The 16,562-nt window shown below is 42.6% G+C and overlaps 1 protein-coding gene across 1 annotated transcript; it reads right to left on the reverse strand.

The window, feature by feature from the left end:
* Nucleotides 1–5,253: 5,253 nt before the first annotated feature.
* On the reverse strand, nt 5,254–13,876 carry LOC118311214 (oxygen-regulated protein 1). Its single transcript, XM_047332166.1, has 3 exons — nt 13,214–13,876; nt 11,699–11,858; nt 5,254–11,161 (listed from the first exon to the last, which is right to left on the reverse strand). The coding sequence occupies exons 1-3, from the start codon at nt 13,874–13,876 to the stop codon at nt 5,616–5,618; spliced, it is 6,369 nt and encodes a 2,122-aa protein (XP_047188122.1). The 3' UTR covers nt 5,254–5,615.
* Between the last annotated feature and the right edge of the window lie 2,686 nt (nt 13,877–16,562).

The raw sequence follows: 16,562 nt of genomic DNA on the forward strand, positions 1-16,562 counted from the left end.
AAAACTTTTTTTTATGTCCTTGTCCATGACGGCAAAATGAAATGCTCACATTTAAGATTTGGCACAAGGTTGTGCATATCTGAGTAATTATTTGAATCAATGATCAACACAATCATTTCCTCTCTCGTCCACAAAGCACAGTTTTGTCCTTTCTCCCCAGTTTTCAATTAATCTGTGTCATAAAACAATCCATGCACCCGTCCATGCTTTCGGTGTGTGTGTGTGTGTGTGTGTGTGTGTGTGTGTGTGTGTGTGTGTGTGTGTGTGTGTGTGTGTGTGTGTGTGTGTGTGTGTGTGTGTGTGTGTGTGTGTGTGTGTGTGTGTGTGTGTGTGTGTGTGTGTGTGTGTGTGTGCTATTGTTTTTTTGATTCGCGGTTCATCATGGTATGTGTGAAAGTACAGTTTGTGCAAGTCAGCAGCTTCGCAATCACTAATCAGGTTTAACAAACATCAACGCAAGATGCAAAAGGCGCAGAACTCATCCGGGCTGCCCACTGAATCTGCTACACACATGAATCTTTGACGATCGCACAATGAGACTCTGAGAGAGAGAGAGAGAGAGAAAACAGTGGTTTGGCTACGACACAAATAAAAGTCCTTCAATCCTGCCAGCCTTGCCGCAGCCTTGGAGCCTGTTTGTATCTATGTCACCCTTTCCTTAAGTTAAGCTGTTACAGATAATCAACATATTTCACATATCCATGGAGACTAATCTTCATGTACAAAACATTTTCTGTCTCACTGCGTGCAGGACTGTTGGTGCTGCAGTGCCGCTCGACTTGCTGAGATGCAGTCTTTCTGAAGGGAGACGCAGCAGAGCTGAGCCCGTGACACTGCACCTCTGACACACTGCGCTGTGCTCCTTCACAAGCACAAAAAGATGCAGTCACTAATTTGTGTCTTATTTGCTTCAGTGACATTTGTTGACCAGAAAGAAGAAAAAAAAAAAAAACAGCTTGAATGCACAAATGTTCCTTTCACAGAGGTTTTTTCTGCGTTCGAACCCTGCGGGTGAGGTTGGCTGCAGCGATTTGAAGTTGGCATGTTGCCCTTGAGATATGACTGTGCAAAGAAAAACCCAGTTGCTTTGCCAGCTGCTCTGGTCTTTGGGAAGCATGAACATGGGGAGATTAGCACAGTTTTAAAGCCTGAAGCTATGGCTTGGCTTCGTCTGGACACACAGGGCCAATTCAAGGGGTTTTGGTTATTGACCTTTTACTCAGATTGTATAGTGGTAGCACAATATTTCCGTCTAAAAAGAAGTGAGGTGAGTCGCATAAGATGGAAATGATCAAAGAACGCACAAATACAGTAAACCTGTAGTCAGGTGACATTGTTTTTGCAATGCACCAGCAAATAAAGGGAGCACTGTGAGTTCAATAGTCTCAGTGTCAAGAGTTGTGTTAATGCCCAGTCATTTCTTCTCAGCTTTGAAGTTATTTTAGATCCAAATCTGTTGAGAAACAGACAAATTTAAAGTGAAAATTAACAATCCATGAACAACATTTTAATATAGTCAATGTGTGCAAGTTTTAAACAACCACCACACATTTAAACAGTTCTTTTGGGGTTAAGTAATTAAATGTATTGCAAAGTGTCATTGTGCTCTGCATGTAAAATCTAAAAATTCTTATGAAATAGTAAATATACATATGAAATAAAACTGGTGCCAAAATGTGCAAGAAACAAAGTACATAAGAGCATAAATTGGATGTACTCTAAAGTATCTCAGTGAATCTACTTAGTTACTTTCAAACACTGGATAGGGGATGGAAAACCTGCAGTGGATGAAGTGTTAAGATCAACTATTGTGACAACAGCACCGTATGAATAATCCATTATAGAAATGAAAGTCTTGCCTTGGAAATGTAACGGCACACAAGTATATATGTGAAGTATCAAAATGCAAAAGTACAAGAATGACCACAAGCGCAATAGCTCAAAAAAAATATAAAAATATAAAAAATCATCATACAAAGGCCCACACAGGGGTCACAGTGTAAGTAAACAGTGGAGCCCCATCACTAAAGCTGGCTGTGGAAATTCACATGATCAACACTCACTTGCAGGCAGGGGTGGGGGCCGTTAAAACATTCCTGCTCCCAGGCTCATTATGAGGGCGCTCTGCCAACGTTAGCCACACAGACAGACAGAGGAGGCCGGGATTGTCACAGACAGAGCAGGGATTGTGTATTGCTGATCTGTCACCTAACTGCAGCAACAGAATGCAGACAGTCGGCCGTAATTATTGTTTGTAGCCGGGCCTCTGCCAGTGCCACAGTTTGGGCCAAATAGCTCCCATTCTTGGCAATGTTTGGAATTTATCGTTTGGTCTTTTCTTTTTTCTTTTTTTTTCTTTTTTGTTGCTGAGGTTCCCGTTTCCCACAAAAGCGACGGCGCCGCGGGGGAGCTAATTAGAAAAGATCTTTACAGCACGGATCAAATGAGACTCGACATTAGTCAGAGTCGGTCCGCATGTGATGGGACAGGGCAACAGATAAATTCAATCTTGTTTCTGGGTGTTATCGCTTCAGAACCGCAGGCAGAAGAAAAAAGGCGTCCTTTGTTTCATCTCCCGTGACGGTGAATCACCGACCCGTGGGCCCAGTAGCCATAGCAATGGTCCCCAACATCATTTGCCAGGGGTTGAACCCGGACAGGGGCACATTTGGGGGCTTCATTTTATTAATTAAGTAGCAGCTATTAGTGCTTGAATTGTTCCGTTTGGCTCCGTCTCACATCAAGTTAGTTTTTGGTTGTTGGGCTTTTGTTTTGCTCTGCTCTGCTCTGCTTTGCTCTTTTTTTTTTTAAACTTTCTTGTCGGATAAATTGCTGGACTTCTTTGTGTGTCACGACATGGCAGATTTAGTGAGGGCAGCCAGTTGCAGCACAGTGTCGTCCTTGCACCCTGGTGAATGCACAGAGCATCGAAACGTGAACACGAGAGGCTGTGAATCCACAACCACAGCATCGCAGTGAGGTTGCTCACAAGTTTGCACGTGATAATCAGGTTGATATCAGTACTGTCATGTACTGTGCTTGTACAATTTCAGTATTTCCATGTTGTGCCATTACTTACTGTGATGTACATTTTTTTTTTTTTCAATTAAACATACGATGGGATTTTAAACCACGACGGGTTGTTGAACACTGAACCAGCGGCTCTCAACCTTTTAAGCTTGTGTCTGGCTGGGGCCCCTCGTCTTGTTTCAGTTGTCTGTGTGTTGTTGGCAGATTCACCCAGGAGACGTTTGCCCTCTACTCTTGGCTGACGGCCTCACTTAACGTCAACGTTTCAAGGCCCAAAGAAGTAAAAAAAAATCTTGAAATATTTAACAATAGAGCGAATCAGTCCAAATTGAAAAGAAAAAAAAGAAAACAAATGCAGAATTTAGTTTTGTCTTCTTTCCTTCCCCTATATCGTCTCACAAACCCTCAGGTTTGTGTTGTGACCCATTGGAAGGGCCCAGGTCTCCTGGTTGGAAAACACTAAATCTAACAACCCAACTGTATATAGGGTCTCCATTCTCTAAATATGTTTTGCAGATAGTAATTTCAGGACCTATTCTTGAGTATTTGTGTACTGTTTTATTAGTGCAGAATAGGATCTTGATGCTTCTCCTGCTGTTTACCGTGAGGAACCCCCCCCCAACTTCAGCAAGGTGTTTTTCTAATGCATACTGGAACCTCTTCTCTCTGTGGTCAGCAAAACAAGCAGAGTAAAGAGACAGGCGTCCATTTCAGGGAACGGAGCTTGCACGGGATACCTTTCAACCCTAGTAACAACACAGGAATTAAACTGCAGGGGCTATTTTCCAAATCTCCATAGTAACTGACAAAACCCTTGGAAAGTATCCAGAATGTCTCTCTCTCTCTTTGTCTCACTCTTTTCTTTGTCTCTCTCTGAATGTGTGTGTGTGTGTGTGTGTGTGTGTGTGTGTGTGTGTGTGTGTGTGTGTGTGTGTGTGTGTGTGTGTGTGTGTGTGTGTGTGTGTGTGTGTGTGTGTGTGTGTGTGTGTGTGTGTGTGTGTGTGTGTGTGTGTGTGTGTGTGTGTGTGTGTGTGTGTGTGTGTGTGTGTGTGTGTGTGTGTGTGTGTGGAGTGTTTGGGTCAGGGATTGGGACGGAAAACACCCCTCACACTCCAGTTTGAGCTTTCACTTGAGAGAATGACTTCCCTGCTTTGCCCCCTTGCACACAATCCTCATGTACAACTCACTCAATATGAAACATTAAACTGTCCAAATGAATCCTAACAGTCCAACTTGACACCTGCCGTCATTTGGACAGACTCATTTCGAGGATAATATCCTCTGGTCACACTCGCAGTGCTTCGAGCCAGTCTGTCAGAGGCCATCATGTCACAAGTGTCACTTGCATATGCCTGACTGTATCAGGGAGCATCAACCCGACCGACTGACAGCTGCAGATGACGCTCACCGTCTCCTGCCTGAAGACAGTGTGAAGAGCAAAGAAAAAAATAAATATATATATATATACATATATATATATACCCTCATTACTTATTCATTCCTTATCTTGAGGCTTTTGTATCACAAATCAGAGTAATGAAACAAATAATAATGTTTTTTGGTAGAATTCACCGAGTTATTTAAAGATGTTATAAAGAAACCTATGAGTCAGGATTGAGGGACTCTGCCGTTCTCTAGTTTCAAGAATGAACAGGATCTTACAAGCACACGGCTCACTCAGAATTCACATGCCTCACTCCGTTGATAACCTTATGAAGAGCAAATGTCACCACAGGACAGAGATGCTTCAAGGCAATCGTTATGAATTGGTAAAATATGAATAAGTTTAAATCTCAACCCCTACAAGAGACTTTAATGTATATGTACTGTGTCCGGCTGTATTTATCTATTTGTTTGAGCCTGTATTCATTGAATGAAAATGTGCTTTAAGAATAATACAAAACCAAAATATAATATTACAGCAATCATGTGCAGCAGCTATTGACTTATGTGGGCTCTGATTGTGAATTTACCATTTTAATAAATCACGTATTTCTAAAAGTAAGTTTAGGATCCAAATCTTTTTTTTTTTGCTTTCTGAAATGTTATAATGCACACTCTGATTCCTGTGAGAATAAATTCACAGATGTTCATGGATTCAGTTTTGGTTCTGTTCAGGAAATTATTTTAAAAATTATGCTAGATCACTGGGATATCTTATTTAGTAAGTTTAAGTATGGCATATGAAAAAAATAGATAAACAATTTTAAAACAAAACAGGCTTTATTGAATATTTTGGTATCCACAGCTGTCTTAGAAAATCCCAAACAATAAAATAAAACATAATAAGGAACAAAATCTGCTTTCTTTGAAAGAAGTGTTGCATTATATTCAGTATAAAAATAAATGACATATATATGTTTTTCATCCTTGCTGGTATTATTACATTGAATTTTGAATTTCCTCGTTCAACAAACACAAAATCCAAGTCTGTAAACGTACATTTTGGACTGTACTGAAATAAGAGGCACAGGTCTGTAGGTCTGGCTGGCCTGCAAAAAAGATTGGTGTTTGGTCAGAGCAGAGAAAAGCCACACCTTGGACCTGCTAATGTGAATATCAATATATGACATAATATCCGGCTTTCATAGTATTGGACAGTATTGTCCACATCTCACGCGCAGTGTCTCCAGAGAGTCGTGTACCTGCACTACACTGCCTCCTCCACTAGATGTCCTTCTTGGCTGTGTCACAGCTGAGGGTTCCCCCTCGGGATGCACTTTCCCATCAGGTATTTTGAACTCAACCGATGCAAATGAAGACATACTACCGACTTTATTTGGATACATTTTTGGATAAGTATCAATACTTGGTGACACCCTGAATCCTCTCCCTTTGACACTGCTCGTATCCCTTTTCCCACCGTGCCCGATGGAATCTTCCATGAAGGGGTCCGAATCACTTCCGTGTGGCATGTTAAAGTAGGAACACTTTGGAGTTTGAGGCTTCGCCATCTCCTCGAGCTCCGATGAGGAGATGGCTACGAGGGGGTTGTGCCGGGTTTTACAATGAGCCGGCGAGTCCTCGCCAATGTTCTCCTGACCGGTGTCGGTGGAGGTGCTGTCGGCGTCGCCGTACATTCCCAGGGAGATTGGAGGGGATTTTCTTATGAGGTGGTTCTCCTTGAGCAGCCACCTTCCTCGGTCGATCAAAACCCCATCAGCTGTGTCCTTGTCTGAGCTGTGTGAAATACACTGTGTGGCCTCTGGCGCAGCTTCCACGTCTGCCTTTAATGAGCTTGCGGCACTAAAATAAGACAGATCCTCTTTTGAGACTTTAGTGCCTGAATCGTTGGAACAGAAACTCTCTGCACTTTTGATCCTGGAACTGCGAGAGACTTCTGCACTACTTGCAAGAGCTTGCACTGTATTTGTTCCTCCGTTAGGGATACGGTTGACGTGAACGACCGGAGACGGTCTCTCCGAAGCCTCATCTCCGCTGTCTGTGACGATGTCTAGAGAGTCCTGAGTTTTATATCCACCGCTCTCTGAAGTCTCCGGTCTGTAATCGGATAAATCAGAGGTGTTCGGGCTCGGGAGACACTTTAGGCCATACGAACTATCCTTTCTTCTTTTGGGAATGACATTCAGTTTAGTTTGCACAGCCCGAGCATTATCCGGCTCGATCCTAATGTTGCCACGGGCATCATAGGTGAATGTAAGTGAAGAGGACTGAAGGGCAAAGTTGACATAGTCAAGCAGCTCCTGTGATATTTCCACTGGATGTGGTAGGCCGGCGCGTCTGTCCTCGTGACGCTCACCTCCCTCATCTGTTTCAAGCTCATTGTCTGTTCCACTACCTTTGTCATATTCACACTGGCCCTCAGAGGAATATTTGGTTGGTGATTCCGGGCTATGTTCTGCATTTGCTTCTTCACGACCACGACTGTTCTGCTGCAGATAGGAGGCCTCTTCGAGCAGGCTTTGACAATCCTTATCCTCTGCAACACTGTCTGTGTCTCCGGTAACATTTCCTTCTCCGACCTCGTCTTTTGATTCCTGTTTTTCCAACTGGTCGAATTCCTCATTCAACTCGTTTTCGTCATCTTCTTCCCTCTCCTCCTCAGCGTCAATTGACTCCTCCTCCATACTATTTATTGTTTCCTTAGGCTCTTCTAAACTCCCAGTTTCTTTACTTCTCCCTTCTTCTGTATTTTTGACCTTGGCATCCGCCTTCTCCTCTTCATTGTTTTCCTCCATTTTGTCTTCTTCCTCACCCCTTTCTTCAGTAACCACACCCATGTCTTCCTCCTCCTCTTCCTCCTCTTCCTCATTCACCTCTTCATGTATAATATCCAACTCTTCTTCCTCCTCTTCCTCGTTCACCTCTTCATGTATATTTTCCAACTCTTCCTCCTCCTCTTCTTCCTCCTCTTCCTCATTCACCTCTTCATGTATATTATCCAACTCTTCTTCCTCCTCTTCCTCGTTCACCTCATCAGTTATATTTCCCAACTCTTCTTCCTCATCTGTCTCTAAAATTTTCTCTGATCCGTCCTCTATCTCCTCCCCCTTATCAATTATGTTTTCTGCCTCCTTTTCCTCCTCTGTCTCCTCAATGACCTCCTCCATCTCTTCCTCTTCCTGCTCTTCGGGATTTTCATCTGTCTCCTCAACGACCCCATCTGCTTCTTCTTCTTCAGTCTCCTCCACCTGCTTTTCCTCATTGCCCACTTCCTCCCCACTTTCGTCCTCATCTGCCTCTTCTTCAACCCCATCCTTCCCTTGCTCTTCCTCCTCTGTGTCCTCCACAGCCTCTCTCTCGTCTGTGTCTTCTTCATTCATTAGTTTCTCCACTTTCTCCTCAACCACTTTGTTTCCTTCTTCTAATTTCTCCCCCTGCTCCTCCTCATCTGCAGTCATCTCTTCCTCTGTCCATACCTTTACTACAGATTCCTCGACACTTCCTTTCTCTGCCTCCCAGTCATCCTGCCCCTCATCCTCTTCCATCGCTGCCTCCTCTTCTCTTTCTTCCTCCCTTTTCTTTCCCACGTTTTCAAGCTCTTCACCATCATCATTTGTCTTTTTCGTGTCTCCATCCTCTTCTGCCTTCTCCCCCTCCCTATCCTCCTCTACCTGGTCTTCATTCTCTTCTGTCTCATTTAGTTTGACTTCCAGGGCCTCATCTTCTGTCTGTGATACTTCTGTCTCTTTCACATCAGGGCCTGTTTCCTGAACTTCATCAGTTTCCTGGTCTGACTCTCCATCTCCATTATTATCATTTTGTTTTTTTCCAGCAATGTTCTCAACAGTGCAGGTATCCTCACGATCTGTTGACTTTGCTTCATCGTTGCATTCCTCAACAAATTTCTCCACATCTTCTTCTGAGTCGGACTGGTTCCTTTCATTCTCTACAAAAGTGCTCTCTTCCACAGGGTAGAAACTTCTAGCTTGTTGGATTGTTGAGGAGATTTCTGCTCTGAGGTCTTGTGGCATATTCAGCTCCTCCATCAGCTCATCAATAGTGAGCTGTTGATCCTCAAATATGTCTCCCCCTTCAGAGGCAAGATCCAGGGCAAACTCCGTTTCCGAAACACTGGGAGAAAGTGGCTCACTCTCAAGCCTCTCCCTCAAAATCTGGAAATCCTTCCACCGTTCTCTAAACTGGGAGGATGTTCTGCTTTGCAGATCTGTCAGACTTGCCCTCTGCTCTTCCTTGTCCTCAAGGGTGGAAATTTTGAGCAGGGATTGCATTATTAGCATGGCCTCTGAGGTGCTTCTGGATTGGCCGCCGTCTCCCTGAGCAGAGCCTGTAATGTTATCTCTCAGAGTCATGACTGACAAGAATGACACGAATGCTTTACACGACGAGCCGAACACCGAAGTTACTTGTGTGGAGAAATCAGGAAGGCTGTTGGACTTCTCGAGATTGGATGCTGTGTTGGTGTCGGACGCCCTTCTGATGTTCTGAACAGAGGTACAAAGCTGCCGCGGGACAGGTGTCATTGTCTCTTTGGGACTTAGAATGTTGGACATCGATGAAGTCGCTTCACTGCCGGTTGGACCGATGGCCTCTGCAGATCTATGTGCCCTCAGTTGGTTCTCCTGGCTGACAGGATCCAGCCTGACACTTGGCATTGAAACGCATAAACCTCTTGCTTTCTGATCATTGTGCAGCAGAGATGTTTCTGGCCCCTCGTGGTACAGAGGAACTGATAGACAAGAAGGAGATTTCTTTACAGCATCACCAGGCGGCGGGTAATTTTCATCTAAATTAGTCTGACATCCGTTCTTCTCATCTGTCTCAGATTCGCCACCTATCTGAAACGCAATGTTCGAGGGAGGTTCTGATTCAACCGGGACGGCCTCTTCGTACGGCACCTGGTCTCGACTGACTTTCTCCAACCAGTTCTCAACATACTGGTGGATTTCAGAGGGCGTTGGATTCAGGGAAGGCGTGGAAACACTCTCAATGAACTCCAAAGCTTTTTTAGGTGTTGGCGTTCTGTTTGCAGTTATGGTTTTGGGTTTGCTCGCTGTTTTTTTGCCTGTCAGAAGTGATTTTTTAGGTTGTAAAATGTCTGACATGTTCTTTTTCATTTGAGGCCTTCCAGATGGAGTATTGACATTGTGGCCATTGTCTTTAGCTGCTATTTTATTTGCGCTCTGTCTCTTGGGTGGGGTAATTTTTACATTTTCAATTTTCTTTAATAAGGCTGAGTCCGTCCTGGGTGTCTCTTCGTCATTAATTGATTTCTTAGACTGAGGCTTTTCTACTTTCTTCCCAGCTCCTTTACTTTTTTTCCCACTTTTAGCACTTTCCGATGAACCCAAACTCTTTTTTCCCGTACTGGCATTGCTGCTGAGCTTCTCAGAAGATGAAGGTTTGCTATTTTTTGAAGTAGAACTCTTTTGATTCCTGGCAGGTTTTACTGTCTTTTTATCCTTTTCACTTTTAGGAGTCTTGTCCCTTTTCACTGTGTCCTCAATTAGGGAATTTGCTGCTGTTTGAGTGTCAATCTCAGTCACTGTAGACAGATTGTTCGTCATCTCATGTGTTGGAGAAACTGGCTCTGATGACAATGATAACATCTCCTCTTTCTGTCGTTGTAGCGGGCCAGTAGTGGGCGGCTGCCTGCTAAAATCGATATCACAATCATTGCTGGATGAACTCGGCCCTGACTCAGTGGACGGTTTGCTATCTGACACCGAAGTGGAACCATGCAAAGGTGTGTCATCTGCGCTATATTCCTCATTTGCAAAATAGTTGTCATAGTCGCCTCGGCTCTCATAGATATGCATCACAGTTTCTGTAACCTCCATCCCGTTATTCTGTATCTGAAGGACATCAGCTACTCCTGACGGCCTGGCAGGGGAGCGGCTGACTTTGTCGCTTGCCCCTGCAGACGCCGTTTTCCGAGGCTTTGGGGTCGGCCGCTTGCTGCTGCTGCTGCTGTGTCTGACAACGCAGTATCCCTCAGTCGTATCGCCATCAGCCGTCCTCTCCACGTAGGAATAATGTCCCAGGCTGCTCTCTTGAACCCCTGACCCTGTCACCGTCTTAACGCTCTCAACAGATGCCTTCTTCCTAACGTGTCGAGGACCTGGCGTAGGAGTACGTTGGATACTTGTTTTTGCTTTTCCCGAAGCTTTTGAAGTATGGTTCTTGTATACTTGCTTGTCGTTAAAGCAGACACCCTTTCCTATTTCAGCGAGATGGTTTTCTTCTTTGGTGTCATCCTCACTGATGCTGGAGGAGTCTTTGGCAATTGCATTGTTTGAGTCGGGTGAGCTGTTGCCCAACTCAGACATTGAGGCACAAGCTGCCCTCTTGCTAAGGCTGTGGCGGCTGAGTGTGGTAGTCCAGTGGATCATCTCCTCCTCTTTGATGGTCAGACGCACTTTCATTTCTACTGTCATGCTGCCATCTTGGTTCACACGGAAAGACTTCTCAATGTCATCGTCCTGAGGCAAGACACAAGAATGATGCCCGTTATCTACCTGCCCAGTTCCACGTGTCTCGACGGATGTGTGGTGCGGGTTGACTTCTGTTTCAATTGACCCGTTGGGGTGATGCAGGTGGTCATTCGTGCTTCCATTCAGAGATTTGTTTATCTGGTCGACAATGTATCGCTCTGATGACAAGGAGAAGTTTCTCGAGCTTCTTCCACTTGAGAGAGATTTGTTGTTCTCTTTGTTGGAGGTGTTGGATAAAAAATATCAGTTTTTTTGTGAGAGATGTGGGAAATAAAGAGAGAGAGAAAAATGTTTTAGGACATAAAAAGTATCAGATTATACTCAGATTATTTTGGCAGGACTATTCAACGGAATTGTTTGACATTTCAGTAAATATACTTATTTACTTTCAAGCTAAACGTTAGATGAGAGGATGGACACCACTTACACATCTGTCTGTTCATAACGGATCGAGTTACTCATGTGTAGACTTTCACTTAACCATCACACAAGCAAACCTTTTTTTTGATACACTGATAAACAGCTATTTAAGAAAAGAAACGAAATAGTATGAAAGTTGCTGTGCAAATTCACATGGGAATATGAGTTTTAATAGATAGGTCTGCAGATAAACTACAAAACATTACAATCTTTAATCTGTCTGGTTTTTGACAGCCATGAGCGTTTAACATCAAGAATACCACACGGGCCTTTTCATGAAAATTGGCATATGACATATTTTCAGTTCACCTACGGAATTCATAAAGACTTACGGGTTCTGGGCTGCAGCACAGATGGCTCCAATTCTTCCATGTACATGACCTGCGCCATCTGGCCCGTTCCGTGAAAAATGTAGTTTCCTAATCTGAATGGCTCATTGCCCGCTGCCACAACAACTCCAGAGCACAAGATAAGTGCAGCAAGACCCTCAACCTGAAACAAGAGGAGAAACAAGTTTGATATTTATCTCATATGCCACTGTGAGACATGCAAAAGTATCCTGGGCTCCTTCCTTGAAAATGTTAAATGACATTCAGTTTGTACTATCACTTGCAAGTCAGTGTCATTTCTCTATCCCACATATTATTGTAATACAGTCCAAACGTCACAGACCACAGGCAGTTCTCAAAGTGTATGATTGCATTTTTAAGGTTCTCTATGTTCATGACCTGTAACAGGGAGTTTGTTGTTTTTAAAGGACACGTCGGATTATGAAGCGGTAACCCACAGGGCGAAGAGATTTTTATAGCGCCTCTTAGCACTTCTTGGAATGTGTAAAGTAACAGGGTAAAAATACGGATTCCCTGAGATATATATGAGTTGCATTGGAAATAAAGCCTAAACTATTAATGAATTTATTGTATCTTTGCCTAACAAAGACTTTAAATAAAATCTAGTATGTGGCTGGACTGTGTATGTGCACAAAACTCACAAAATAACTCAATTCTATCACTGACTGATATTATTTTGATCACATTTATACTGAATGCCTTTTAAACGGAACTGATGTGCTGCGATACTTCGGGGAACAAATACGTCTGTTGATCTTGGGTAAAATGAGTTTTTGAACTGCTCACTGCTGAACTGCTGTACCTACATGCTTCTTTCAAGAGACTATATCCTATTTGTGTGACCCACACAAACCTTTGCTTTAAATAGCATCAGGTAGAGACAAAGTGTTTTTCGAGGACAACAACTGAATCCTGACCACGGATTAACACGCCATGGTGCTAATTGTCACAAAGACATTGCCTCATCTGAATTACATAAGGAGTGAAAAAACACATGAAATTAAAAATGTCCGTCCATTAAACACGAAGCTGGAGCCAGTTGGCTTAGCTTAGTGTAGTGGAGACAGGGAACAGCTACAGTAGCTTGGTTGGTAAAATCAGCCTAGTGGCACCAGTAAAGTTGACTGATTATCTTTTCTCTCAAATCCATTAAAAACTGAAAAGTAAAAGCCAGCAATTTGTGGCTTTGTGTTATGCAGGACTATTTCTTGGCCAGTGTTTTCCCCTTTCCCTTAATGCTTAACTAAGATAATTGGCTTCAGAAGATACTGATGTTTTCATATAAATTTCAGAAATAGCACAATAAGAATATTTCCCAGAATGTCAAGCTATTCCTATCAGGACATATTGGCACATACAAAGACTTAATTAGGACCATATAAAGATAATCTTTCACCCATTCCACAAAAGCAAATGTTCATTATAACACTTTAAAGAATTATTTTAAACTAGCATTGATCCACCATCATTCCCATTTTCAGTTTACCAAACACTCACTCTTCTGCCATCTGGGGAGAAGAGTTTCAGCACTGGGAACTGCAGGATCTGAGAGAGGTAATCCAGCAAAGAGTCAAATGTTGGTGCTGTTCTTCTCTGCAACACAATTGTGCGTTTAACAGCGGGGTCCTTGTTCTTAATGACCAGAAGTCTCTTTGGTGTCCGTACTGTCACCCTTGCGGTGACCCTCGTTGGCCCGTTGACGACCTCATTCCTCCGGCCGAACTGCCGTACCTGGAGACGTCTTTGTCGTCCTGTGCTCAGGGGTCTGGTGGTGTTCCACGGTACCTGTCGCCGGTTCACTTCATTCAGGTTCAATGGCTTCACCCGTTTTTGATCAGAACACACGTAAGATCCTCCATCATGTAAGTCATCCAGACTTTTTACGAGGTGTACCCCACGCGGTGTGGTGATGGTCCTCACTCCAAATGCAAGAGGCACTTTCTTGGACAAAGTGTCCAGGAGAGCATCAAATGTCTTGAAAGTGCGGCCATTGATGACCATGCGATGCCCGCTGAACTTATAGTCACCGCTTTTGTAGAAACATACTCGTCTGGAAGCCGAGGGATCAGAGATGGGCTGTAAGGGTGGGCAGGGTAATGACTGCTCACTGCCAGAGGACAGTCCCTGGGCAACTGGATCCTGGATGGGTGTGTTGCTCATTTTGAGAGGAGATAGCTAGAAAAATTGTAAAAAAAATAAATAGGGAAATAGTGTTTTATTGCAGTTCAGATTAGCCTTGTCCTTGGCTGTTCATCTATTTATTTTTAGTTTCTTTTTCCTCCTTGAAACGTAGAGGCTGTGCCAGAAGTATTGGCCATTGTGAAAACCTCTTCATTAAAAGCCATTCACCGTTAGAATCCATAATTAATGACTGAATTCAAGTTGACCACGGCCCCAGTCCTCTGTTGGTGAGGAAACTTTAAAACTGCCACCCTTCAAGACTGCAACTCTTGAGTGTTTAGGTTTTTATTTTGGATTTACATATTCAGTTGTGGTTTTGACCCTGAAAATGTGGTTGCTTTTCCCCTGGTATAAAACCACACTTGACTCCTTGACCATCTTGACCAGGTGGTTGTTGCCCTTTTAATTTTTCTCTGTTTTGACCAAGCCATATATATAAAATAATAAAACATATATAATGTATTCCCAAAGAAATTGCAAGTTTCATGATTTCTCCATCGGCATCAGCATATAAAGTATAAATTTACTGCGTGATAGGTTGAGTTAGGTTGAGTTGACTGGGAATATTTGTGAGGCAGCTGCATATTTAATTTAACTGTCATGTAAACATTGTCATGGTGGGAATAACATGTATATATTTTGGATAGTATATTGCAAATTAAATGGTTATGCAGTGCAGAATGTACAATGATATCCTTAAGCTGTTATGCATACATTGTTTTCCATGTAATATTAAATATTAATATAAATGTATTTGGTAGATTGAAATTAATGTAATAATAAACAATAATGATGTTGTTGGCATTATAACTGCATAATATTACTAAGGCCTAAATACAACATGGTAGAAAAGAGCATAGCTTGTACATTAAGAGATATTAGAGAACAGAGCCATTGTAGTTTATCCTGTTAAAGAGCTTTCAGAAGTTGTACTGTATATTAATCTACACGACAGCAAAGAGACCATACACAAAATATAGTCAGTCCCATAACAGATACTGCCTCATTAAAGTGAAAATAGATTCCCACTTGCATTACCGTGAACAACAAGTCTAAGTAAAAGACACGGTGTTAGACGCAGGCCATACACAACTGAAACATATCAGCTAACTAGACAAATTACACCCTGAAGGTAAAGTTGAAAACAACTGACAGTCAAACAAACACATCAACCAAGATGCAATGAAAGAGGCTTACCGCATTTATCACATTTCCCCTTAACTATGATTTTTAAAACAGCAGAAAGTGCGCCTCCGTTATTCCTCCGAGCACTGGTCAAAGCCTCTCAGCAGCGGCCGAGGGCTATTTTGGGACATGCTACCTCATGGCCAATTTGCTTAATCTTTGCTCACACTAAACCAGCATATCAACATAAGGTAAGAAATAAAGGAAACACAGACAAACTGCTCCACAGTAGACAAATAGCAGTAGCAAAGTTTTACCTTCATCAACATGAGATTTAAAAAAAAATGTTGGCATGATGTTTTCCTGAAGGAATGGGACAATAATATAATTTGTTGAGCTGAGGTATTTGCATCATGGTTTATGAGACGTGTGGTATCTTGTATCTCATTTAAAAATTAATTCTTAACAATGTTGCAAAAGTCTGCATTATAGACAATATATTTCACTTCGGTCATTTGCACAAAAAGACAAAGTGAGAGAGTAACTGATTTAATAACTGAATGAAAAACAATTAAAAGAATAGTGGATACCAGAATGAATAAGTAAATGAGGAAGGGGGTAGTGAAAGTCAATTGATATTTGTAAATCTTTACGGCTCCAAACAGATACCACAGGTGGCTTGGACTATTTCTAATTTGCAAGCAGCCGGGATAATCTGATTTGAGACGTCTTGGCCTAATAGGGATTAGGTTAAAGATTTTGCGCACTTGCTGACAGCACGAAGCGGAATAACATCTCTAGAGAGCACTTTACCAAAGTAAAAGAGTATCCAAAGTTTTATACAGTGCAGCAGACTAAGACATGAATTTTGGTCTTTTAACAGTGGGTAATGATCGAATTGCATCAGGGGCTGAGACGGCAGTTACCACACAGTAAATTGTGTAAATTACCAACTGCCCCTGATGGAGTAAAAAACGTTAATACCTTTCACTAGCACATACATTGAAATGATGGCTAATGGGAGGATTGAGGGTAGGGGGTGTGTAGGTTACACAGAGTCCAGTGTGAGTAAAAGCTCCATCATGTTATTTGTTCAGTTTGACTTAATTTGTATGTTTGCTGCTTGTTTGGGCAAAGTGGTGAAACGTAAAATGAATATTTTCCACATTATTTGACCTGTATTATTACCTGTATATATCGAATGTATTGCAATTAACATAATCTGTGGTGCATTTTTTCTCTCTGCTGAATAAATCAATACTATTCACGCTGATTGTCTAACCTTCAACCACTAGGCGGTAATGTCACATGCTGATCCTTGGATTAGCAAGATCCAAATTAGCGAGTCAATCGGTGCCACATAAATGAAATACAGGATCAACAGTGTGCACTCATCATGGCCTAGTTACTCAAAGGTCACAAGTTTGAGCTGCACCGCCGCCACGCGCTCATCAAAAGGCCACCACAGGCGCCCCTGAACAAGACTGGAGCTCTCTCGCTGACTGCCAATCACAAGGAATAATACATTGAGAGCATTTTT

The sequence above is a fragment of the Scophthalmus maximus genome, chromosome 5 (genome assembly GCF_022379125.1).
Source record: "Scophthalmus maximus strain ysfricsl-2021 chromosome 5, ASM2237912v1, whole genome shotgun sequence".
NCBI classification, from domain to species: Eukaryota; Metazoa; Chordata; class Actinopteri; order Pleuronectiformes; family Scophthalmidae; genus Scophthalmus; species Scophthalmus maximus.